The 27,741-nt window shown below is 37.4% G+C and overlaps 1 protein-coding gene across 11 annotated transcripts in view; it reads left to right on the top strand.

Annotated features, from left to right (window-relative positions):
- ptprt (protein tyrosine phosphatase receptor type T) overlaps positions 1–27,741 on the top strand; it is a 311,416-nt gene that overhangs the window by 186,451 nt on the left and 97,224 nt on the right. For 5 of the 11 annotated variants that reach the window (XM_086293062.1, XM_086293059.1, XM_086293058.1 and 2 more), the window contains exons 15-17: positions 7,107–7,143; positions 9,148–9,204; positions 22,675–22,810. In XM_086293062.1, coding sequence (XP_086149188.1) covers positions 7,107–7,143; positions 9,148–9,204; positions 22,675–22,810 — 230 coding nt within the window. The remainder of the gene's footprint in view (positions 1–7,106; positions 7,144–9,147; positions 9,205–22,674; positions 22,811–27,741) is intronic. The other 6 variants (XM_086293067.1, XM_086293065.1, XM_086293066.1 and 3 more) reach the window with 2 other exon arrangements.

Genomic DNA, 27,741 nt, shown 5'->3' with positions numbered 1-27,741 from the left:
ACAGTCAGTATTTATTTAATGTATTCTGTAAATTGCATTTAGTAATAATATGTGAAAGTGATAGTTTGTCAATCAAGGATTTAAGTTATCTGTAGTCCTCACAAAGTCCTGTGATTTGTTTAATTTCTTTGCTGTCAGTCATTTCGTAGTGTAGGTGTCACTTTTTTTCTGCAGCAGTAGATGTCTCATATTGGAAAGAAACTCCTCATTTACATTTTAGAGGACTTGGCTCATTTGTCGTAGTTTGATCCCATGGATGAAAGTCTGTTTCTCATTCTCTGCCTGCCTTGGATAATCCTACTACTTTTTTCTCCCCCTCTGAGCTCCACCTGTCTATCAAGGAGAATGTCTATCCGCAATCGTTTTCCTTCTTTTTTTTCTACCATATCTCTTGAGGACATTTAGAAGAAATTGTTCTCTCAATCCACCCACTCTCCATCTCTTCATTGCTCACTGCTGTTTTTTTCTCTTTCATCTAATAAAAACAATCAAATTCTTTTTTTAATCTTCTTCCTCCCTTTCCTAAATTCTCTCCATCTCCATCTGACTTCCTCTATGCTTATGACAAATGTTTTCTCTGATTTAACCCTTCATGCTCATCTGTTGCTCACCCCCTTATCCCCACTGCTTTTCCTCCTTCTCTTCAGCAACCACCTGTTTCCCTGCTTTCTTTTGGGCTTGATTCTCCCAGAGGTAACATCAGTCTGATGCCAGTCTCTCATCTCCTGTCACTGTGCCAGTTAGCTCTGCACATTAAAGCTACTAGGCAATCTCGACGTCTCCATGTTGTGCGTTGCCACACGAGCACACGCGTCGCCCACCCACCCATACACACACACAAGAATAAATGCCTAGGGCAATAAGTAAGAGAAGTAAGAGCAAGAGTGGTTTGGGAGTAGGGAAAGAGAGAGAATTGTGGGAGGGGTAATAGCAATCTAAAAAGAGTAAAAGAGACATTAAACAAGATATAATACTAGAGGCAAAGATGGAAGTCAATAAAGATAAAAACTGATATGAGCGGAACTGTCATGAGTTTGGTTACTGGAAAAAAATACTTTTGACCCAGTGTGTTCATTAGCATTTAACCAAAACCACAATCTATACTTAACCAAGTTTTCTTTTTAAAGATGTACACAAGCAGAAACGAGAATGTGAGCACGGTTATCCATTTTGATCACCTCCCTGTGACCCAAATGAAATCCTTAAGTGGGGTATTTTATTAATTGAGTATGCACGTTGCCTCTGAGCAAATAACAACCAACAATATATTAAAGTTTCTAGTTGCAAATGAAAAGTAACTAAAGAGATTAAGGAGAGGTTTAGAAAGGTTGAAAGATCACACCTAGTGTTGTTAATTTTTTAATATAGAAGCAGGACAAAAGTCTGAAAAAAGATTAAATGTGTCTGAAAGATAATATACACAGAGCTACCTGAAGTAATAGGTTTAAAGAAGGGCGACTGAGAAAGGTCTAACCAAGATTTACTTGTCAACATACATAAAATGATCCGTGGATAAAATGGATAAAAAACAGGATGGGAAATTTGGAAGAAATTCATGGGAGGACAAAAGGAGGTGAAGGATTTTGGAGATTCTGGAGTCAGGGAAGGTGGAAGTATTTGAAGAAAATGGTAAAGGAGGAGGAAGTAGAATGCAAGGAGAAATGGGGTGGGAAATGGCACAAAACAAAAGGAAAGTGTGACAAACATGGAAAAACATGCCCTTCTGCAGTGTGAGAAATGCAGAAATACACCTTTCTTGACAAGTAAAAAGCCTCAGGGGTTGGCCAAGATGCTCTGACAATCAACGTCACACACGCACACGCACCAAGCAAGCCTCAGAGTGCAGTTTTTGGAGAGTGTAGGAGAGAGACAGAGGAAGTTTTACCAACTGACAGTCAGTGTCAATCAAGATGCACTCAGATGACTCAGAAATCCCTAAATGCATTTTTTCTGTGTGCTGGTGTATGACTAAGGCTCACACACTTTCGTACGTTTGGCTTGTGGGTAAGTGTGTAGGAATTTTTGCACGTACATATGTCTAAGTTTGCATTTGTGATAGACTTATTAAGATTCTATTCATTAAACAGCCATTTTTCAAATTAAACAATGGAAGCATATACTGTGCATGAGCAATTCATGCCCATGCGTTTGCCTGCTCATCTGAGTATCAAGAGTTTTTGGTAAAAGAATGAGCTTCAGGAAAAAGAAAAAGAAACAAAGTGTCAAAGACAGGGTAACATTATTTTTTTTTTTTTTAAAGTTGTTACCCTGGCTACATGGGGTTGCCTGGGAACTCCAACAGCTAATCACAGTATCCAGAAGTCACAGAAAAAACATACATGATTGAAAATCCTACCAGTCGGTTAGAACACTGAGCCAACCAACTGTGATTGAATTGGGGAAAAAAGGAGAGGAAAAGACTGGCAAAGATGGAACGATAGATGGATGGAGAGAGAGCTCACCCACACAGCAGCTGCATCTCTCTTGCACTTTTAGTATTCCTGTCAGGCTCTACAACGTTAACTACTACACACAGAAATGAATGCTGTGTTCCATTGTAAACACCTCAACCCCCTTCTGGTCTCCAAATGCTCTGTATAGAGTCAGGGCAATAAATCCTTATATTTATTAGCTTCGCTTCTTATAACCCCCTGAGGCTTAGTCCATTAGCATGAGCCAAGTGGAGGCCGTGTTTCTGTTCACAGTGACTGTGAATCCAAAACAACCACGCCTCTAAATGGACCATAAATGGGTACAATAGGGTCAGTTTATAAAGAAACACAATTCATTGGTCCTCATGAAACTGATCGTATTCCAACTGTGTCCATTCATATGATACATTTCACTCTTAGAGGAGTAGGCATATGAAAGAAAGTATTTTGAAACATTTGTTACTTTTTAGGCCTAATCAGACAGTTAAAAAAACGATGTTTGAAACCCCCAGGATGTCACCCATTGACTTTTGAAGCCTTAGAAGTAGCGTTTTTGGATGGTTATTTCTTATGCTTCGTCTTATGCTTTTACTGCCCCTTGTCTGCGGACCCAAGGTGCAAACTCTTGGGAACCAGTCTGGACTGTGCGTACCTCAGGTTATAGCAGAAGTGATTCCTATATCCTGTTAGTTCCCTTACATATAAATCCTTCTAAAGTGCAAGGCAATAGGTATGTGTAGGTTCTCACATATGTCCTTGTAAGTTGCAAACCTTCAAAAACATAATAACTCATATGCCAAGCAAATAAAGGGGTCACACAATACTAGAATCTTGGTAGTCAGTAGCAGTACTACTAATATATTTTTGTGGTGTAATTACAGTATCATAGAAATGAGCAGCATTGAGCTCTTTTTTTGAGGAGCCATGTTAATGTGTTACAAGTAAGATAAGATAAGATAAGAGAACTTTATTAATCCCTCGGGTGGGTTCCTCTGGGAAATTCGATTTCCAAAAAAGCACAGCACCGACAGAAGTTACAGAGTTATACACACACACATATATATAAATACAGAGACAATATAAATAAAATATACGAAGGGGATAAATAGAATAAATAGGAATAAAAATAAAAATACAAGTGAATTGCACATTTCAAGTATTGAGTCTATTGCACCGTTGACTAGTACAAAGTTATGTTACCTTTGTGAATATTTTATGTTGAGCATTGCTGCGACGCAGCTGTAAATTCAGTATTCATTATATTCTGTATAAATGAAATTATGTTTTGACAAGTTTAGTGTCCCATATCATGAATCAAAATATCTTCAAAAACAAGTCTCGTTTTGTTTTCCCCCACTGAGGAATTTGTTCAGTCTCTAGTAGATACAGCATCCATTTTTTTTAGAAATAGCAAGTGGCATGATTTTTGTCATTAGCACACATGTATTGGCCTGGTGAAATCCCTTTTTTAGTCTTACGAATCAGTTTTTCTTGCCCTCTATTTTACATATTAACTGAAGAGTACATTAATTGCTCTTGAAAGCCATGTGTGTACATGTGACTCTTATCATAAATTCACTCTCAGTTTTCTACAGGTTCCTTCAGTCAAATTATGCACAGAGACAAATGAGGGAAACGGATAAATAAGACAACAAAGCAGTTGAACAGCCAGGGATTGAGAGAGTCATTATTCAGACAGACAGATGGACAGATGGAAAGCAGACAGAGATTTAGTAGAAGCAGGTGTGTTTGAAGATGCTCATAGGATCTATCATTTGCTTGCATGTATCCTTTCATAAATCTTTGTAAACATGACAATAAAATGAACAATATAAGTTAATGGTGTTAAATCCTCAAATACCAAACTGTAGTTTGAATAGAGCTGGACTTACTTTTGGCCCCTGACCACATAATTAAATCTAAAAAGCCAATCTAGTGGAATATATAAATGATGTTTTTGAGTAGGGGTCAGATGAGGTGCAGGCTGCTACCATTTGTTCTCTTATGTTTAACTTTGTTATGTTATGTTTTGGAGTGTTTATGAATTAAAACTTGTCACATTCAGTGCGGTGGGCTTTTTGTTTGCTTTTGAACTCCACTGCTAAGAGCAACCTTGAAGAAAGAGTTTTTCTTCTGTATTTAAGCACAGAAATTAGCTTAACTTTAGGCTTTGCAAAGCATCTCTTCTTCTTAAATTATTTTGTTTCTTCCTACAGGAAGACCGTTTACAGTAATCTAAGTAAGACCCAAAATGGCACAATTAAAATGAAAATGAGTGTACAGAAGCATGTACATTAGGACTGATTTTAATGCTGAGGTAACACATTTCCGTGTTGGTAGCTGCTGTAGTCTTTATATTTGATGAAGACAAATGGGCCAAAACATGAAAGAGGCCAAGTGGGTGAGATAGGTGCACGCACTGATGACAGCACATCATAAAAGAAAGAAAAGAGGAAAAGGCACGGGCAGCAAAGGAATGAAACGTGCTGGTTTAAAAGACAGAGGCTGAGAGACATCTTCTACCCTATTTTCTGTAAATATCAAGATATGTATACTGTAGTTTTATATTGTACTATGTATGTATTTTTTATAGGGTCACATTTAAATTCATTGGAGAATCATATAAGAGTATTCCTTCAGTACATTCTGTTGTCATCTGGCTCAAGAGCTATGACAAATAATGGGAGAGACATAATTTGGACAAAAGTTTACAAAAGGCAATTAATTAATTAATGTGGTGTTTTGTAGTGTAAAACCTAACAAACCAAAATGGCCAAGCCCAAGCCAAACAAACATATATCAAGTTTCACATTACTATAGTTAGTTGGATTTTTCCCCATAATAAAAAGTGTCCCATTAAAACGACTGTGTACAACTGAAAGTCTGCTGATTATCACACGTTTCTCGTTAGTGCCCTAGCTCCTTATCTATCCTACCTTTCTTTGTATCATGCATGACTGACTCCCTTTACTTCCACCATCCCAGTTTTTTTGCCAGTTTATTTCCCCGCTCTGTTTTTCCCTGACTTGGATGGTTTGATTTGAATATCTACCTTGTTTGTCTTCCTTTTTATTGCTATTAATTCTTGTGTGTGCTGGTACCCAATGTTGTACTTTTGCCCTGTTCATTTAAGCAAGAATTAACTGATAGAATCTCACAGATCATATCCAAGTCCTTACTGGCTGTCACTGTATCAAACACTGAATATAAGCATCTTACTATCTCTCAAACCCTCTGCCCACTCCAGTGCAAGCACTACTGCACACAGTTCCGCTGCATATAGACTTAAATAATGGATGTTCTTCTACTTATGCCCATCTTATGGGAATGATGACTGCCCCTGATGACTCTGTGAGTCTGTTGACCCATTTATGAGATCAAAATATTAATCTGCAGCTTTATTCCAGTTCTTAATATTCAACAACAATAGGCTTCTGTAACCCGAGGACTGATGTAAGAAAGTCAAACCTGAGACAGACAACTCTTAAATGCTCAAGCAAGACTAGCCAGGTGCTCCCAGTTACACTAATTAACTCCACCTACTAGGAACCTAGAAGACAACACAGAGGGGCAAAGGGGAAAATACAGTAGGCCCTGGCCAAAGCTTAGGGCCATCACAATGCTGAGAAAAATGAGTGTTTAATACCAATGAAGGTACTTTTGTACTTTTTTCACTTATTTATATATGATGTGTGGAAAACCATTCGAATCAACACCAAGAATTGTACAGCATATTGATCCTGGTATGATTGATGTGTCAATCATGTGTGTTTGGACAAAATGAGAAGCCAGTGGCATGGTTTTGTGATCTTACTGATGATTAAGACCAATGATTACGTGGTGTATGCAATATATGCACTGTCAGGCAAGTGGTTACTGTATGCAGTCAACCTATATATTAAAGAGGGTACCTTGTTTTAGTCTGTTAACTATGATTTAAATACATTTTTTAAAACTGTTGTGGACAAATTTCCAAAGCATGATTCCTGATTGATTTTCTGGTTCCTGTTTCAGATTTAACACTTTTCTTTGTCAGTTGTTTCAACGTTTTCTAAAAGTTTTCTAAAACATGGTGCTGAGTTTGCAATTCAAGATATACTGCAGCCTCTGGACATCAGCTGATCTCAATGCCTGCCAATGTCATCGGATGGCTGATACATGCGGCATTTATGTTGTTTTAGCTTGACCACAGTTGCTGTGTATCTGGAGGCCAGTTTACAGCCCAACTATAGCTCAGCTTTTCTTTTTCAAGCTTTGTCTGACTTAATGTCTCTGTCTCTGCAATCATTGTTGTCTGCTCTGTTTTTGGGGGTGGGTGTAGCTCAGGAGGTAGAGTAGGTTGTCTACTAATTGGAAGGTGGGTGGTTTGATCCTTGTATAAAGCACTTTGAGTGCTCAGTTGTATAGTATAAAAGTGCTAAATAAGAACCAGTCCATTGATCATTCTGTACAGAATAGAGCTAGTGCCAATGATTTTTCAATACTGCAACAAACGAAACTTGACTTATGCCTTGGAGAATACTCAGAAAAAAGTCAGATTTCAAAGGGTTTTCCACCATTTTCCTATGTGTTCAACAAAGCCTTACCCTCATGATTCAAAACACTAGTATCTGAAAAATTAACTGTATATTTTACCACAAGGTAATTAGTTAACCTGTCTGTCTCTCTCCACAGGAAACCAAAATCAACTGTGTCCGCTTGGCTAACAAAGGTATGAGCAGCCTTCCATTGATAGTCAACATGCACATTAATTATGATAAGATATTTGTAATTTTAATTTGAAATTTGTTAGTAGTTCATTTTAAAGAAAAAATGGTGCGAATACACAACCCCCTAGAATTGTGTTGTGCTACAAGTGTATCAGCCAAGATGAGAAGATTGCACACTATTCTGGAAAAGGTGAACTCACAACCATCAGCCCGGGCAAACCTATACCACATCCACGTTATCTTGCATGATTTTGTCGCATAGCATTCTCTCTCCATCTCTTCTATCCTTATAGCCCTTTTCACACTCACCTTTTCTGTGACTTTCCTCCATCATGCTATTCTTTTTGCATCTCACACCACATCCATGTTGGTCATCAATGTTCAATGTTCAAATTGTATTCGCAGTATAAAGGGTATAAAGTGGAACATTGGGGCCATTATAATACCAATTGACCACCTTCATTAAACCCAGTGAATGAAGGCTAAAGTGTTAGCTCCAAAACCCATTTCATCTTCTTCTGTTATGCTTTCCCCATGTCTCCCATTTTTATTTGCTGCTCATCTCTGGCAAATACACCCATTTATGTGCCAGGCAATATGCTTTAAAAGCTTTTCAGCTTGCTATTGATTTTTTCTCTCACCTCGTCTCCTTTATCTGTTTTAGTTTTTCATCTGCATCAGGCATTGATTTGATTTTTCCACATCTCCTTTGTCTGTTTCTGTATCTCTAACTCTCTTATTATTTTTTTGTCTACATAAAACATTTATTGCTCTTTTATGAACATTCTTATCTTTTTTACCATTCTTTTTTTTTTAATCCATTTTCATTTTTTTCTTTTCTTTTTTGAGTGAGATGTACTCTGGTAGGATGTCTACAGTGTCTAAACACTGCGCTCTGTCTGTCTGCATGTATGTGTGCTTGGAAAAAGACATGCTTTTAACTTTGTGGCCGTCTTTCATATATTTAAAAATAATACAAATCTATTTTGAGTATGTGAAATTATATGTAATCCAAAAAAAAAAGATTTTTATACATGAAGTATCATTAATATGCTGTTATTTGGTGTTCTGAGGCAATGCAGATGGCTGATTTTGCAAATAATTATGATTATGTTTGCTGCATTACCTAATATCCAATATATGTGCACTTATCATGCACTATTGCATATTTACAATAAGTACGTGACATCACTTGCTTTCTTTCTGTTGTTTCTGAACTGCAAAAAATAAAATTGTGAGGCCTTAATCTACCACATTGTGAGCTATTAAGCATTTAAAGGTAACAAAGCAATAATAGCTCAAGTGACTTTTGAGAACAAAAGGAGGGACAACTAGAGCCGCATACCTGCCTCAGTTTTACTCTTCCAAAACAAATATTCTACCATTAAACTTTTAGTAGTTTTACAGTATTTGTATTAGAATGCTGTATAAAGGAAAGTATTAACTAGAGTCAGATGCCAAAATTGGTCTCTCCACCAACTTTCCCATGCCACAAAGTTCATAATTTATTTTCTTTTAACCATCACTTTGTTTCTTCCGTCTTACATTTCCCACTCCCCTGTTTTTATTAACCCTTCAAACCAGGCTAACAGACATAACAAGCTCCAGTGATAACCGCCAACACCATATCTGCATTCACTGACAACTACTTTGTAATAAACATCCTCACCAGCATCACCTCTTTCTGGCCTTTTCCTGGTAATGGGCCAGTCAAGATGCTCATTGAGGGTTATTTCCTAGAAATAAGACCAGTCATATCCCAGCTGAGTGGTATTGATCTCATGGTTCTAGTGCTATCTCTCACCACTGCAGTTTCTCTCCTCCAAGACAGATTGTGCAATTGAAAACCAGGGAGATCTAAAACTTGATGAATTGAAGAAAGACAACTATACATCTTTTTTTCTTAGACTTTTTCTTCTTTCTTTTCCTTTTTTGTTGTTGTTTGTTTTCTCTCTTCCCTTTCTTTCTCATGCTTTCCGGCGGGGACGTGCGACCCTTGGCCTTAGTGGTAATAGGTAGGGGACAAATAACAACGCCGTACATTCTAGTCATCCCAAGCGAAGGTGATTATTGCTTTATAGGCAGAATATTTTCTTCCCAATGTTATGTCACAGTACAACCATAAACACGACGCAAACACTGTTTCATTTTGGTTGTCCCCTGCCCTACACCCTCCCTTTTTTCTTCCCTTTGTTAATTTTTTGGCGTTACCTTTCCTTCTCATCACCATCTTAATACATTTGTTTGCATGTCTGCTCTGCTTCAAGCGTTGCTGGCTGTGCTTGAACGTCCTCTCTGTCTTGCATGCACACATACACACACATTTTTCACACACACACTTAAGTGAAACCATGCTGCTTTTGTGCATGGTCAGTAGCGCAGCTGTTGCACCATTACGCTGATTGTAGGCTTTGTTTTTTTTTTTATCTTTTATTCTTTAATAAAGTATAGTTTAATATTAAAAAGAAAACTGACTAGACTATGAATAAATACATTTTTTCCCCTGTTCCCCCAACTTTATTAACAATGCATATACTATTCTGAAAGTATAGTTTCCATTTTTGCAAGTATGATTATCTGATTGAAAAAAGGGATGGTAACAATTTTCATTTGATAATCTTTGACCGTTGTCTCATCCACAATATCCACCTCTTTGCTTATTCTAAAGCCTTCGTATATAGGTCCATGACATTTGTTGTATAATATCAAATCAGTGAAGATGCTTAATTCAGTTGTACTACATGCTCAAACACCTAGCAGAGTACTAAAAATGTTGAATAATAACAACTAAGTGGTCAAAACATCAATTAATATGCAAAAGCCACCAAACAGAGCATGGTGTGGTTTCAGCAGAACCATTATGTTAATTTATGTCTCATATGATTTGTATCCTTGTATTTGGAAAGAAAAGAAATTCATTTCTGAATTTGTCAACCATGTCAAGTTTTGGAGCTTTGCCACCAAGGCTGAATAAATTTGTGTAATTCTTTAGTGAGAGATCCAGCCTTTGAATGTGACACAATTACTGTATATTAACTTCTGAAAAAGAAGATATCTCCTATTAGTTAGTTATTATTAGACACTGGAAGAATTATAGTTCAGTAATGTGTTTTGTCAGCTGTTTACTGCTATTAGTGTGTTTAGTGCAGTGAACAACCTTAAATCGACAGAGCTGGTTACTGTGGAATATTTAAGTAAATTTTCAATGACAAACACAAAATAATAATAATAATAATAATACCAGCACAGTTCTTTGAAATCCAATCATCCATCTGTAATAAATACACAGCAGCTAAACATTGTTTATTAAATTGTGTCAAAACCATAGCAATTCTAATCCTCTTAGTATTTGTTTTTCCAATTCAGAGATGTGACAGTAGAATATGAATGTCATTGAGTGATACAACAGTCAAAATGTTGACTTTAACAATGTGGACACAACAGGGAAGCAGTCAGCAAAAAGCATTATTATAAACTGCTGTCACAGTTATTTGTCAAGACTATGAGTTTATTGCACAAGAATACCATAACACTTATTGTCCTGGGGGAAATTCAGTTTGCAAGCTCTCGCAGAAAGAATTATGCATATCATGCACAAGTCTGAAACTATAAACAAATAAAACTCTCAATTGAATAAAAACTGATTATATTTATATGAATGCAGAAGATCTCTGGGTACATTAAAAACCACATCGTTTTAAAACGGAACTTACTTTTGCAATGTAGCAATTCATGTATTATATTTAATATCATATTCAGAGGACCATTTAGGCAGACATCCTAAATTGAAAAAGTGGTGCATAAAATGCAGCTTTTTCTCTTTCTTTGTACTCCACTTAGTAGAAGTCACACTTTATTAATCTATCCTGCTTGAGAAATGCTAAACGACTCGACTTATTTATCTAAAGCTGAGTCTATATGGAACGTAAAATTTGTCCACTTATTATAATCCTTATACTCACAAACCTTTTTTTAAGTAGTAATAATATAACATACTTGAAATTACTTACTTGCGTCTTCCAGAAAGAATACTCTGCAGTCTCTCTTCATGTGTACAAATAAACTCTCACTTAAAGCTGTATTTGTTCAGTTGCTTTGGCAAATACATAAGAGACCACTGTGATAAACTGTCAATATGGCTGAGAACAAATCAGTTAAATAAATAAAATAAATAATTCCCTGACTTCATATGCAGCCCACCACGTGAAGCAGATAAATACCATTGCTACTCTGTGCATGCATGTCTCTCAGACATGGTTGTGGATTGCATCATTCACGTCACATATTAGTAATGCAGAACTAAAAGACAGCCTGCAATTTGAAAAAAGCTTTTGTACCTCTTAGCCAAAACACTGTTGTTTTTGTTTTTTCTCTTTTTTTTTTGTAAAATAGAAATTAATTTCCAAATCATACGTTTTTGCTTACCGAGGGCAAAATAAACCAGAAGGTATACATTGCTAGGTGGGACTTTTACACTGGCAGGGTTTGAATGCCCAGCATGTTCTCAGCTACCATGGCTCATAGGAGCATCAAACCCACCCCTTGTCATTCACACATTGGTATTATATGTCAGTTTTAATTCCCATTCCCATTAGTCCTGAGGTCGATTATAATTGGTGGTGTTCAGAGTCGTGTTGTAACTCACACAGACACTGTGCAATACTGACGCAACATGTGGCTTGCTATCTGAGTATGTGTGTGCATGTGTTTGTGTGATATGGGTGTGCATGAGAACACTGTAAAAGTAACATTTTGAGGGAGTCGTGTCTGAATTATACTTGTCGTTGAACCCAACTACCTCAGACAAACAAACATACTTTTATTTGTAACTGCTGCTGTTTTTCCATCATTACCAAGTGCTTACTTGTTGCTGCTTCGTCAGTCAGTTTTCTGTCTGAATTTGCAACACATTGAGTCAGAATGTTTAAAAAAAACTCTCATAAGGAGCATTTGTAGGTAAGTATCTAGGGATGATGTGACATTTATGGCACAATACCATAAGGAATGGATGAAGTTCTTTTCAGGCTGCACAGTGAGCGTGCAGGCTTCAACTGCATTTAGACCTGGCAGAAACAAAAAATGGGGTGGGTGGATAGTGGACTTTTTTTGTCAAGAAAAAAAAAGGCCTGGAGGAACATGAAACACTGAGAAAGAGACATGACAAAAGTCAGAGACTGACTCTAAAGATTTTTTCCCTCTTCTTACTGTAGCATTGTGCATGCGGACAGGTGTACTTGCTTACCTCTTCACCAGAAAGACATTGTTGTGAATTGTTGTATTATGCTAAATCCGCCCTTCTGTCTCTGGCTTGAATTTTCCACCTGCTCCAGTGAGTTTTCACCTGCCCCTGCATAAATCTTAGAAGGCTCTTTGGAAAGATGTCATCAGCATCAGGGGAGGGAGACAGTAAAAGTAGAGAGAGGAACAGAGTGGAAAGGAAGGGAGAACAAAATACGCAATGCCGAGAACTGCAAGATCTTCCATAGAGCTGCAGACCAAGGGCAGCTGATGGTCATTTTATAGTGTTTCCATTTCTGATGAGTTACACCAAGACCAAGCTTCTTGCTGATGGTCTTGTTGGCCATTCTAGCCTTGTGCCAGGTCTCTTTTGGAAATTAGATTTTTACTCTCAGTGAGATTTTTTCCAAGATTAAATAAAAGATTAATAATCGTGTATGTCTACAATCTTGCCCCTGATGTCCTTAAACAGGTCTTTGTTCTTGCCCATGGTGATCAGGTGAGGTTTGAATGGAAGAAAAATATTGGTGTGATTTATACAAATAAGGAGTTGAGATCAGGAGTAAGAGTGACAGATTGACTGGTTTGCTATCTGTGTGACACATAGGCACATAGGAGCCAGAATTCTGACTGGGTCATAGGGGATGAAATAGTTATTTCACTCTGTGACACGTAGATCAATTTAAAAAAAAAAGAAAAAAGTTTTTTTCCTCAATTTTTGCTTTATTGCTTTGCAAGTCACTGAGAATGAGCTAGTGTTACGTGATTTATCACTTTTTTAAAATTCTAATTTAATTTGTTTTAACAAGCTTGAAGGATCAGGTTCTTGAAAGAATTTTTTTTTTCTTTGTACCTGTAAGATTTCAGCAACTGCATCTGACATGAAAATCACTTCAGCCTTTACCTTGGCACACATTAATCTAATGTCTTCTATTACTAGAAGATGTATTATCTTCTATTCTGCCAAATCAAACATGTGGTGATACTTCAGCTGGCCACCACAGCAAGTAGCACCACATGTTTGATTTGGCAGTTTTACGCTTGTCTACAGCTGGAATCAAACTTGCAACCTTTCACTTGTCAATCAAATGTGTAAACCGTTACAATATAGAACCACAATAAATCGTACATAGAGCACATGACCTGTCTCATAAAGATGTCATAAATCATAAGTCCAGAAATACACACATGCATACAATCACTCAGAACGTGATTTAAGTATTTAGTAAACAGTATCCTGCTTTATTTAACATCAGTGGAAACTGGCGTATGTGTGTGTGTGTCTGTAAGACAGAGCTAATGGCCAATCACTACCATTGTTAATGTTCACAGAGACAGCTATCTTAACCGAGGTACCATTGGGCCACAGATACATTCAGTATATACATACACAAAACTGGACAGAGACACATTTCCAAAGTAATGCAGGTAGATCCATTCACGCAGAGGTAACTTGTTACATATGCAGATATAGTTACATATACACAAACATGGACCTAAATGTTCAGAAACGCAGCAAAAGGCAGATTTAAAAGTATACATGCAAACACTGACATGGAGCGCTGTGGTAGCATAGTTCAGATTAGTAATCCTGTTAAACGTACTCAGCCATGGTAACACTAATCCACAGAGGATAAGCCCTGCAGCTGCTGACAAAACAGTACCGGAAAACTAAACCTTCAGGTCATTTAAGATATTTTTGCATTTATACATGCACCAGTAAAGCCTACATACTGTAACACCCTGCATCACCTATATATATTTTTTTAATCAAACAAAAATATTGCAGCAAATTCCCATTATACTCTGTTCAACTTTCCATTTAAGCGTGTTAGACAACCGATATCCTATAACGTGAACAAGTAAGTCAAACTCAGTGCACATGCACAGTGATCCATGCCACTCAAACACACAAAGAAAAGTACATTTGTGAAGACACACAAAATACACCCACCTTCAAACAGTGATCTGCACCTGACACACATACACACATCCACGCTGAAAAGAACCATTTAATATGCCATTCAGGGGTGCAGGAGTGCGTTGGAAGCTAGGAGAATCAATCTTCTCTCCATTTGGATGAGATTATGTTTTTAATATCTCAGGTTTTACTCGTAATTCCTCCCTGATAATTTTATCATGTTCTCCAAGTAGGGGAAATAAAAAAAGGGGAGAAATGGTATAAATGGGGGGAAAAAAACACCCTCAAAAAACATTATACCCAGTTGCACGTGTGCACACTTACACATCCTATGTGCATTCAGGAACACAAGATATTCAAGGGATTAATGCCTTTTGGAAGTAATCAGTATCATCACCAACCCAGTGTTGTCACAATTACAGTGGCAAACATTGAAGCGGTTCCCTTTAATGTTTTCTGTCTTTACTCCATTCTGCGTTAATACAGAAGTCAACTTTTATAAATTAAAATATTCCATGACATCCTTTTATTTTTTTATATTTTATCCCGAGCCAATTATTTATTTTCGCTCAAGTTCATATTTAAAGTTTTTGTGAAGTAATTCTCACCCTGTAGATATTTTTAGGAATTTCTGACAGTATTTGACAGTATAGGTGCGTATATTTAGTTCTGCACTATAGTTTATATATTTTAGCATAGCTTCTGTTGAGGAAAACATTGAATCATATTTTTCCAGTACTTCAACATTTTGGTGCACAGTTGCACCAAAATGTTCAGTTCATTCTTCTTTTCTAATTGAATGTTCTTCCAATTAAAAGGTTTGTTGTTTCCAATAGCTTTTAAGATATATCACTTTTGCAGCAATTTACCCTATATACACGATCTAAAGTATTTATGCTTTGTGTTAGTGTTACCACAGTAACCCCTTTCCAAACCTTACAGTATAGTCCTGACAACCTATTATTGTGAAAACTAGGTGGTGTGAATTCAGGCACCTAGACAGCCATCCAGCTACTGGTAGAACAGTTGGATCTTTCTTTCTGATATTCCATGTCTTTCTGTTGAGTTAACATTACATAATAATAACAAAAAATTACTGTGGCCATCGCCATGTAGGCTCAATTCAGTCCATTCTCTATGAGACCACAGATGAGTGATTTAATGTTGTAAATATTCAGGTTGCAGACATAAGTATATGTGAGAATTTCCAGATTTCTTTCTTTCTTTTGTTTCTTTTTTGAGGTAGTGCACATTTTAGGATACTCATTAATAGAAAGTTACAGTTTGTGAAAAGATGAGGACATTCACACACTATGACACGATGCAAAGCTCTTCACTGTTCCAACTCTCTTTTTTAGCAACCTGGTATCTGCCAAGAAAATAATACCTACACCACCTGCCAGTACCTGTGGCAAGAAAGCAAGATGGATGCATCTATTTTATGTACTTACAGGCCACCTGTTACCTTAAACTGACAATACAGAAATAAATGAGGCCATAGTCTGCTCCATATTGTATTTGCACCAGTTGGAAATTAGTCTTATTTTGCTGTTCCAATTTGCTTCATCTCAACTTTTACCCTCATGTAATGGACAAAGTCACATTAGATCACTTCTTCTATGCCCTGGTCAGAACTCTGTTTAAGTGTGCCTGATTGGCTCCCAAACTGGCCAATCACAATGTTAAATGGAGCTGAACTCATCACCAGATGGGGTCCTCTCCTGTTACATCATGAACTGTTGAACCCAATCATCACATGGGCTGGTGAAGTGTGAACAAATGGGGTCACACTGAAATGTGTCAGGTGATACATATTGTGGATCACTCAGGGGGGAAATTGAGGTTTGATACACCTGTGGGGTGATTACCAGGGCACAGACTACAGGGAAATGTGTGAACTCGTCTCTTGCATGATCGCTCAAGACTTTGGTTTAACTATAACATGCTTGACAGACACAGAAAAGTTGAACCTTGAACTCTTAAGCCTTTGCTGTTTACAGGGCTATAAGCTATTCGATAGTGTACCATGAACACTATTTTCTGATGTTGTTCATTCGATATAAAAGAGTAAGTAAGATAAAAAAAATAAATAAATAAAAATATTGAACGATCCCAACAAAGATTTAAAAACGTTAAAAAATTACTACATTGTATTATTACTAAAAGCAATTTCAAGTAAAACGTCCTTGCAAAGTCCCTTAGTTCTTAAAAGCACCTTTCCAATATCTGGAAAAGCACCTTTTCTTTTTAGAACCACTATCCTCTGTACAGTGATTACTTGGGGTGGCACAAGTGTAAAAATAATCACAGGTCCATGTCTTTTAAAATTACACTTTGCATTTTGTGCCTTTATGATTTTTCTGTTTCTCTAGGAAGAAAAAAGTCAAAAATCTAGTATATAAGATTAAAAATGTTAAGAGGAAGCAAAAACAAAAAGAAAGGAATATAAAAAAATTGTCTTTCTTTTTAGGGGGACACTATTGTCTCTGGAAGGGCATGTTATTCTTTGCCCAAGATGCTTTAATTTCCTAAATAACTGTTGTTTATGTCAGCAGTATTAGCTTGTTGCATAAACCACCCCAGTATTGTAACTCAGAGTTGCATCTTGGAGTGGGGGCGGTATTACACATGATGTACTAGGGGTTAGCATGCTAACACTGGTGTAGATCGAACACAATTCAGTCTTGACATGTTGTATTTATAAGACCTTCAAAATCTCTTCATTTTTTTTCTTCATAAAACAGATCTGCCGATATGGGGTACAAGTTTTGAAAACTCAAAGTGTTCAAAAAGCAGAACATAATAATGTGTTATTAAACTTACACAAAGAAATCTTTTTAGCAATAAATTGTCAGAGAATAACTGATGCATTCTTCTTTTTTTTTCTTCAAAGATGATACAGCTACACGACAGGTAGACTGTCAATGATTGAGCTATAAAGACTGAGAATATGTTGTCATTGAAGGCATTCGGGGTTTTTAAAAGAACATCTCCTCACCACGGCAATTGAGGACTGCAGCAGCTATTACTGAGTGTGCCAAGGTTAGGTGCTTAAGCCGTTAGCTCAGTGCATTCCACTGCCAACCTTGTGTTGTTATTGCAGAGGGGGCGAAGATGAGAGAGACGGGGGATTAAACTGAACTCCTACGCAGCAGTATTACTTTATTAATCGGCTGTCTTTGTCTATCAAGGTTATAACAAGAATCTGTTTGGCATATGTCTCCACGAGGACAGGGGCATTCATGTGCACGATCACAGATCACAAGCTTGGGGATTCTTGTCTTTGTCTTTCCAGTGTATTTTTTATTATGAACTGTCAGTTTTTAAGTAATACATTTTACCAGTCCTTTGTTTTATGTCTGATTTTACCTTTTGACATTCAGTCTGTTGAAAGTTATTGACAGTTACCTTTTGGTTTCTATACAAAATATCCTAGGAACTTATCTTTGACTTTTATAATTTTTAGCAACCAGTTACCAGTTGAGAAAAGCACTGACAATGAGAGTGCATTTGTGTCACTGTCTTAAAGAACAGACCAAAAACACTAAGCAGTTTTTTTTTGTTTTTGTTTTTTTTTTTTTTTTTAGATATTTCTGTGGTTCAGCACAGACGGTATTTGAAAACATTTTACAAAATAAATTCTAGATATAAATTTCATATATATGAATGAAACATCAGAAGAAATTTTCTTTATATGCCTTTAACACACTTCATTGGCCTCTCTGTGACCTTCTGTGACATCAGTGTTGATCAGATTCAGTGGTATTATCATTAATGGAAACTATGGTTAAGCTGTAACTCATATTACATACCATTCTTTTATTATAAAAATAATATATTTTATTTGGCTTTATATATCAGCGCTTTATATATTTGAATATGTTTTCTTGTTTAGTAAAATCAACAATATACACAAACCATTTATCCCCCTTCCCCAAGTTTCCCCATTTGTTTCCCCATAATTTGCCAAATTATTTAATCCTTACGTAACTCAAAGTGATGCAAATCCAGTCTGTACTGTGTTTTCTATGTACATTTCTGGACCATGAACCTGGATGTCGTTTACTGACTTACACATTTGTGCATTGTCCTTTGACTGTTTTTGTCCTTTGAAATGAAGTCAGTAATGGTTTAAGAAAAACAATTTTCTTTAAAACGTTATTCCACTATTCTTCACCTATATTTTAGGGGTGCAACGATATTCGTATCGATATTGAACCGTTCGATACAGTGCTTTCGGTTCAGTACGCATATGTATCGAACAATACAACATTTGTAATTTATTTTATCAACTTTCCTTCTGACGATGCTGTCTGTGTTGAGCGCTCAGTGAATCTGCGTTCGACTACTCCGCCTAGGCTGCACTGTCGAGCGCAGATCCACTGAGCGCTCAACACAGACAGCATAGTTAGGAGAAAGAGCACAGGGCAAGCTAGCGAGACAGAAGTTAAGCTCTCCTTGCAAGATGGACCTCCCCCACCCTCATTCAGATCTGGCTTTTGGAATTATTTTGGTTTTCATGTGACGTATGACCCTGAAGGTAAGCGAGTCATGGACTAAAGTAAAACAGTATGTTGGATGTGCCATGCAATGCTTAATTACATTGGTGTGAACTAGTGTGTTAGCGCAGTTAGCTCGTTAACGTGTTGGCCGTCTAGCCCCATGCACGGGGCAATCAGCGGTAGCTCGTTAACGGAGATTTGCCGTGTTGTGGCGTTAAGGTCATTTCAACGAGATTAACCTGAAAGCACTAGTGGGAACACAACGAATATGACTGCACATTTACGCCGACATCATCCTAGTGCAAAGACAAGTGGAAGCAGACAAAAAAAAGCAAGCATGCTACTAACTTTAGCCGAGTCATTTAGACAGCTGTTAGCACATGATTCTCCTTATGCTGCTGAGAATATAGCCCAGAAGAAGCGGATAGTATAGCTTTTATTTTGGAAAGAGACATTTCTCTGTAATAAACTCTCTTTTCCAAAGATGAGTGATTCCTCAATCAGATACAGGGCTTGCAAAATCGCTAGCCCGACGTCCCGGAGCTAGCGATCTTTCCAGTCGGGCTACAAAAATCTCTCTGCCCTGCCCGTCGGGCTATTGTAGGAAAAATATATGTCAATGCTTTTGCATTCTTTCAGAAATGTAGCTGGGTAATTATGTCATTGGCATCGGTGAGCCACTGTCAATATGTGACATATTGAAATCGCGTTTGAATTTGCGCTTGTTTTTTTGCTTTCACTTTGCAATGACAGCACTGATCTGTGAGTGATGATAATTTGTGCACCAATTCCTCTGACATCGTCTTATTTGAAACCACATTCGACTTCATATATTAGAACAAAATGGGAGAAGGAAGGAGGGATAAAAATATTAGAGGAAGAATGGACGGCAATATGGAGATATCAGTGGATGTGTACCAGCTCACAAAAGTGGAGGGAATTTGGCTGGAAGTGCCTAATTAGATACTTTATAACACCTTCTCAGAAGTCTCATTATGATGATAACCCCCCTGCTTGTTGGAGGAACTGTGGAAATCAAAGTGCAAATCATTACCATATTTTCTGGGACTGCTCAATCTTGAGGGATTATTGGAGAGAAATACATAATGCCTTACAGGATATCTTTAAACGTGAAATACCTCTCGAGAGTAAGACTATGTTCTTTGGATATATACCTCAGGAATGGCCTAAATATGATAAACATTTAATAAATATTTTATTGGTGGCCTGTAAAAAGAATATCACCAGAAAATGGTTATCCCCAGAGAGCCCAAACATAAGTACATGGATGGAAATCACAATGGAAATTTATAACATGGAAAAGATAACAGCTTCTGTTAACCACAAGCTGGAGAAATTTACATCATATTGGGAAAACTGGGTTAAATATATCACGCCTCATAGGCCAGATTTTACTATTACAAACCAATAATTATGATGTATGTATATATATTTATAGGATCACCCCATACCAACACATCCGTGTTTTTTTTTTTTTTTTTTTTTTTTTTTCTCTTTTCTTAGGTTTGTTAGTTTTGTTTTTTGTTTTTTGATTTTCGGATTATGTGATGGTTTCAATTACTTCTATCGTTGTAAGTATTCTTCCCTTATGACTTGGATGTAAATTAAAATACTATTTCAGTATTTAAGGCAGATAACCTAAGTATGAAGAATGCTTACATGATGTACATACTGTGAATGCCTGCTTTTGAAACCTTAATAAAAATATGAATTAAAAAAAAAAAAAAGACATCGTCTTATTAATCGTTAGCTTACTATGCAAACATGACAAGTGAAATCTCCCGCAGCAAGCTTAAACATGTGAGAGGTTGATCGCGCAGAGAATCGCTGAGCTTATGTGAGTCCGTGTGTAAAAGTAGCAGTATATATATTTCAGTTCTGCTGAGCCAAATAAGACAGGTCAGGGTGAAGAAGTGACAGCCAAAGAAAAGCTTACCACAAAACGGAGAAGTTATGACAAATCAGACTATAAGGCAAAAAGAAAGTGCAGCTTTATGGTTTCATGGACAAAAGAATTTCTGTGGCTGCAATATGACGAGCTAAATAACCAGGGGTGCACATAAGTGGTCCGCAGGTGCGCATTTGCTGTCAAAATAAAAAACGCGCACAAGGGTTAGGGTTAAATTTAAAAACTGTACTTTTGAGTTAAAATATATATTTATAATTTTAATAAATGACAAATTAAAAAGGCATGAACATTTTTTTGTATCGAAAAAATATCGAACCGTGACACCAAAGTATCGAACCGAACCGAACCGTGAATTTTGTGTATCGTTGCACCCCTACTATATTTCCCTTTATTCTTTGGCTTTATATATTTACCTGTAAGAGGCATTACTAAATTTAAAACTGCATTACATTTGAAAGAGACTGTCAAACACTCAGAAAGGGTAGTAAATTTGAGAGTAATTAGTTATTGATTATTAACAGTTCATGAAGCACCACTTTTTTGCCAATGAAATGCTTTCTTCATCCACTGTTTGTCATCTTCATTACACTGTGTATGGTTGTATGCCATTGTTTATCACTTATTACTTTTTAAGAACACAAAGCCTTTTAACAGTTATCACTCAAAGTATGTCTAATCATTTTGTTCTAAAATGAAATATAAACATTTGTGAAAATAATGTTTGCTTTCAAAATGACATACTGAAAATTCACACATTTTAGTGTGAGCTTTGTCATTACAAATTCTTGTCTAATATTGTCAAATAATGCTAAATTTCAAATTTCTCCTTTAAATTTTCATTTTTGAACAAAAATGATCACATTTCATCCAATGCCTATTACTTTTTTGTTTTTGTGTTTTGTTACCATGATTTTATGGGTTATATTCTCTTTTAATGTGGATGCAGTGTTAAGAATTTATCTTCACCTTGGGATACAGTGTTTCCAGTATTCCTTCATTGCCAACATATATATGTTTTGTCTTTGAGCATATGTACGACTGTGTACACATTTTATATCTAGATATATGGGTCCATCAATAAAGATGTCTTTGTATACATATAGATCTAGTAGTGGTCAGAGGTTTACATACACTCATCATGAGGCAAAACCACTCAAGAGCATAATGCTACCACCACCTTGCATGACAACTGGTAAAGTGTTATTAGGGTTGAAAGCCTCCAAAAAATACCTCTTTCATTATTGACAACAGTGCAATCTTATCTGACAAAAAATGTTTCTCCAGAAGACAATTGGCTTGTTTGTGTTGGCTACAAATTTCAATTGAGCTTGAATGTCTCAATTTTTGAACAGGGGCTTATTTCTTGGTCAACAGTCTCTCAGTCCATCCAACAGAGTGACTAGCTTCACTGTGGGTTGTGACATCTGAGCAGTTTTTCATGGCTGGTTTGAACTTTGATTCCTGTGCTGTTTCTGAACATCTTAACTGATTTCCAAGACAGCTGTGTCTTTTTCCGCACCTTGGCAAAGTAGTGGCACATCTAAATAACTTTTTCTTCCATATAGATGCTTAAACTGGTGAACTTATTATCTGCAGTTATTTAGAAATTGCTCCAAGGGACCTTAAAGAAAACATTAAAGCTATACAAACATGAGGAAAATTTAAAAAATGAACAGTTCAAAGAATAATAGCCCCAAATGATTAATCGACGACTCATGATGAGTTTGTGTAAACTTCTGACCACAATGGTGTGAGTGAATGTGTGTGCCTGCAAAACCTGCTCACCGTATTGAACTTCCAATGCTGTATGCAAATGAATATGTCCATCCGCACATTAGCATTTCTGTGTGAATGTATATGCCAAGCAAATATGTTTAAGGTTCCCTACCAATGTGACTATCTGCATACCTGTTTGTTTGTGTGTGCATATGTGTGCTTTTAGGTGCATCAACGCAGGACTCTGATGCTATGGAGCCAGAGAAACAGGTGGACAGCACAGTTAAAATGGCTGGCGTGATTGCTGGGATTCTTATGTTCATCATCATCCTTCTTGGAGTTGTTCTCACCTTCAAACGCAGGTAGGTATTGAACTAACCAACAGGACAGAGTAGCAGCTTAAAGGTATTAAATATAGAATTTTCACAATGAGTCATTATTAACACATTTTTTTGTAACTTCAGTGCCATTATCTTAACCCTTAGACAAGGCAGTGTGTAGTTTGTTTTATACTAGTAAGTAGCACTGCAGTTTTATGTTTATAGTAATGCACCTTTAATGCAAATTAGTAAACTAAAAGAAAGCGAGGTTAATGCATAGGCTGTATTCTTAAGTTTCAAGTGTCCTCATTAGCATATATACGCAGGTGGATAGTTTTAAGTGTGCAGGGAGTGACAGATTAATTTGACCCTAATGATCTATCAAGAAAAAAATATGTTCAGTTAAAGAGATTTGACCACATTTAGAAATAAAACTGAATCAGAATTTACAATGTTTTTTTCCCCTTTAGGTTTTGTTTCTTGCAACAACAACAAAAAAAGTCTAAGATTTAAAATTTTTAACAAACATTTCAGGTTAAAAACATATCCGCAAAACCTACAGATTTATAGACATTTCTTCTGGCGATATAAAAGGTCAAAATTTTGTATTAAACCTGGCGACATATTTAATCTTATAATCCTTAAAGACAAATAAATGAGAATTATACTATTCCCCAGAGACTTATATATATACACTCAACAAAAATATAAACGCAACACCTTTGTTACTGCTCCCATTCCCCATGGGATGGACGTAGAGACCTAAAATTCATTCCAAATACACAATATAACCATCCCTCCCAAACAGTGGTCACAAATCAGTCCAAATGTGTGGTAGTGGGCACATCTGCTATATTGAGATAATCCATCCCACCTCACAGGTGTGCCACATCAGGATGCTGATCTGACATCATGAGTAGTGCACAGGTGTACCTCAGACTGCCCACAACAAAAGGCCACCCTGGAATGTGCAGTTTTGTCTCACAGCAAAATGCCACAGATGCCACAAGCAATGAGGGAGCGTGCAATTGGCATGCTGACAGCAGGAATGTCAACCAGATCTGTCGCCCGTGCATTGAATGTTCATTTCTCAACCATAAGCCGTCTCCACAGGCATTTCAGAGAATATGGCAGCACATCCAACCGGCCTCACAACCGCAGACCTCGTGTAACCACACCAGCCCAGGACCTCCACATCCAGCAGGTTCACCTCCAAGATCGTCTGAGACCAGCCACCCAGACAGCTGCTGGAACAATTGGTTTGCACAACCAAACAACTTCTGCACAAACTGTCAGAAACCGTCTCAGGGACGCTCAACTGCATGCCCGTCGTCCTCATCGGGGTCTTGACCTGACTCCAGCTCGTCGCCGTAACAGACTTGTGTGGGCAAATGCTCACATTCGATGGCGTCTGGCACGTTGGAGAGGTGTGCGCTTCACGGATGAATCATGGTTCACATTGTTCAGGGCAGATGGCAGCTGAGAATGTCCCAGTTCTTGCATGGCCAGCATACTCACCGGACATGTCACCCATTGAGCATGTTCGGGATGTGCTTGACCGGCGTATACGACAGCGTGTACCAGTTCCCACGAATATCCAACAACCTCGCACAGCCATTGAAGTGGAGTGGACCAACATTCCACAGGCCACAATTGACAATCTGATAGACTCCATGCGACGATGTGTTGCACTGCATGAGGCAAATGGTGGTCACACCAGATACTGACCGGTTCTGGGTCCCCAGACCCCCAATAGCGCAAAAAACTGCACATTCCAGGGTGGCCTTTTGTTGTGGGCAGTCTGAGGTACACCTGTGCACTACTCATGATGTCAGATCAGCATCCTGATGTGGCACACCTGTGAGGTGGGATGGGTTATCTCAATATAGCAGATGTGCCCACTACCACACATTTGGACTGATTTGTGACCACTGTTTGGGAGGGATGGTTATATTGTGTATCTGGAATGAATTTTAGGTCTCTACGTCCATCCCATGGGGAATGGGAGCAGTAACAAAGGTGTTGCGTTTATATTTTTGTTGAGTGTATATAAAACTGTATTATATAACCCATTTAGCAGATATAAAAAGCTTTCTGTATCGTTGTTTACTTGCACACTGGCTTGCACCATCACCAGCCTTTCTTTCTGTTACTTTCTCTAGTTTTCTATACTGTTCCATCAATTATCCCATTCCTCTCTAACCTTCATATCCTTCATATTGCTTTTACATTTGTGATTTTTGTGTCACAGGTTGTTTTTTATTTTCCCAAAAAGTTGGTTTTGCTTTAAAACATACATTAACTTGGCAGCAAAATTAGAGAAAAAACTAAATAGTGTGAGGATTATTTTCTGTTACCAGTCAAATTAGAAAATAATGACACACTTGCAAATGCATTCCAGTAACCACTTTATAGTGCGTTAAGAGATCAGTAATTATCAGTATTTATTATAAACTGCGTACACTTCAAAACTAAACGCTGCACGGGAGTGTGATGAAATACATTTAGACAATATGTTCACTTGGTCCTTCTGTTTTAGACATTAAAAACTGAGATTTTCTTTTTTTCTTTACAAAACGTAATACTGTGTTTGGAAGGAATATATAGCTACTGGAGATTGTTTGATGCTTTACAAATCTGTACTGTCTCCATTCCTAAAATAAAAAGTTGTGTTTTAATATCGACCAAACATCCACTAAAATGAAATACCATAGCACTGAACAAGGTCAGGTTCTCAGGTAGATTACTTGCTTGTGTAAAACTAAAATTATTTGTTGTCTGTGAAGCTTCTCAGCCATCCAGGTCATAGTAGTCTAAGGAGCTTGGAATTAAAAGAGCCTGGACTTCTTTGACTTTCTTGAAGACACTTCACCTCTAGCTTCTTCAGATCTAAGAGCAATCGATGGAGAGTCCCAGATTTTTAAGCCCTATTGGGAATGTTCCTAAGAGGGTCGTGGAAGACCATCTTTGAACAGAGGGGCTGTCTTACAACACCAGCTGTCTGCAATCTATAATTCAGTTTTGAGATCCCGTCCCAGATGCCTCAGTGCTCACTCATATCTAGGGTCATTTGATCTCAGTAAGTCACATGATATGGTGGGGCATGGTCTCAAAATGAGTTCACCTAAAACCTTGGCTGATAGTGACCCACACCCATTTTCACACTTTGGCTCGTGTGATTAGGTAGAGGATCAATAGGGGGTCCATGACCCTCTTGGGGACACTCCCATAGGGCTTAAAATCTGGGATTCTCCATCAATTGTGCTTAGAACTGAAGAAGCTTCTCGGATCAGAGGTGAAACATCTTCAAGGAAACTTAAAGAAGTCCAGGTGTTTTTCTTTCCAAGCTCCTTAGACTAAAAACATTAGTTAGCAAAAAGCTTGAATCAAGCACAATGTCATGTAAAATCATACTGTTCCACAGAGAGAGAGAGAAAAAGGACAAAATATTGTCTAAATGCAACAAGGATGCTCTCAACTTGCATTTGCTAAATTAAAGAATTGTTCATAACCTGTTACTATTGAACAGCTGTTGAATTTTGAACATTAAGCTTGATGAACAGATAAAAATGCCCTGAGGGAAAACTGGCAGATACCTTATTGCTAGTCAAATATAACGTTGTAACCATTTTAAGCAAGCAAAAGAGTACTCAGGCAAAAATATCAAGTCAGGCAGGGCACTGGGTCAGTTTGAAATGCTAATTAGAGGCTAACCCAGGCTAACAGAAAATATACCAAATAAGAGGATTACAAATCCAGTAGAGCCAAAGGAGGATAATACATTATATAACAAAAAAGGTAAAGGTGGAGAAATCAGAAGAAGGCACAAATGGGGAATATAGAAGTTAAACAAAATAAAAGTGGGAAAGGATGAGAGTAACAGAAGGAAGGGACAAATGTATAAGATTGGAAGGAATATGGTAATTGAAAACCAGGCAGCACTGGTTAACCCTGGGGTCAAGTGGATATGCTAATGAGATGCTAACCAGACTGGGGGGGTGGGGGGCATAATATACATAAAAAGCCAATTAGAGGGCAAACATTGCAACAGTAGATATAGACAAAAAAAGCAATGACACTGTAGAGAAAAAGATAGAGAAAAGAAGGAGCAGTTGGGATGCTTCTCGTGAACCGGAGCTGACCGAGGCCATCAGTCAGAATTAAAGGGCACATATATGTCAAATGAAATCATGGAGTACATATCAAGATAGGAAAAACGTGAGAAAAGGGAAATTATTAAATTGTACCAAGACATAGTGGGGAGTCATGGAGACACAAGAAAGAAAAACAATCGATAACATGAGTCCAACTGAATGGATTCAGACAGTGATGGTTTTACCATATATCTGGGATCATCTATATTTTACACTGCATACTTCAGCCAGTCCCAGTGGCAGATTTTTTTTAAACAGAAAGTGTTTTACATGCCTTTTAAACCTCATAAATTACTCTGCACCAAAACTTTGTTGGGAAGTACGCTCATAGCTGTCCAATTAATCTTTTAGACCACTTTTACATGTGTTCCAAATGGACTTTATTTTCTGAAGAAAGCCAGGACATGTTGCTGATAATGTATGTGAAAGTGAATAACACTGAACAAGGCTGAAGGCTTAATGGGGATTCAGTGTTTCTACAGCCAGGTAGCCCTGAGGGCTCAAAGAACCAGCACCAGAAGACACACTTTTCATAGAAAGGTTAAGAGGAGAATCAATGAATAATTAATGTTGCAGAAGCTCCCTGTACACCGGCTGATTTCTGTTTGTAATGCCAGAGAAGCAGACCTAAACAAAGTAATTGAGAAAAGGTGACATCTTTGGAACTGCAAATTGATGGAAAATATGTTAAACTTATTTCACCCCTTTTTTCCTTTTATCCAAGCTATTTCAAATTCTGGCTCAATAACTGCCTTTTGTGATTGTATTTTATCTGAAGCTTTCATACGCCTTTCATGCCCACAACAACTTTAAAAGGAG

The sequence above is a fragment of the Aulonocara sp. 'chitande type north' Nkhata Bay genome, linkage group LG5, assembly GCF_057382095.1.
Source record: "Aulonocara sp. 'chitande type north' Nkhata Bay isolate Kocher_YH1m ecotype deep benthic linkage group LG5, A_spYH_male_GT1.1, whole genome shotgun sequence".
Taxonomy (NCBI): Eukaryota; Metazoa; Chordata; class Actinopteri; order Cichliformes; family Cichlidae; genus Aulonocara; species Aulonocara sp. 'chitande type north' Nkhata Bay.
This window is presented reverse-complemented; position numbering and strand designations above follow the sequence as displayed.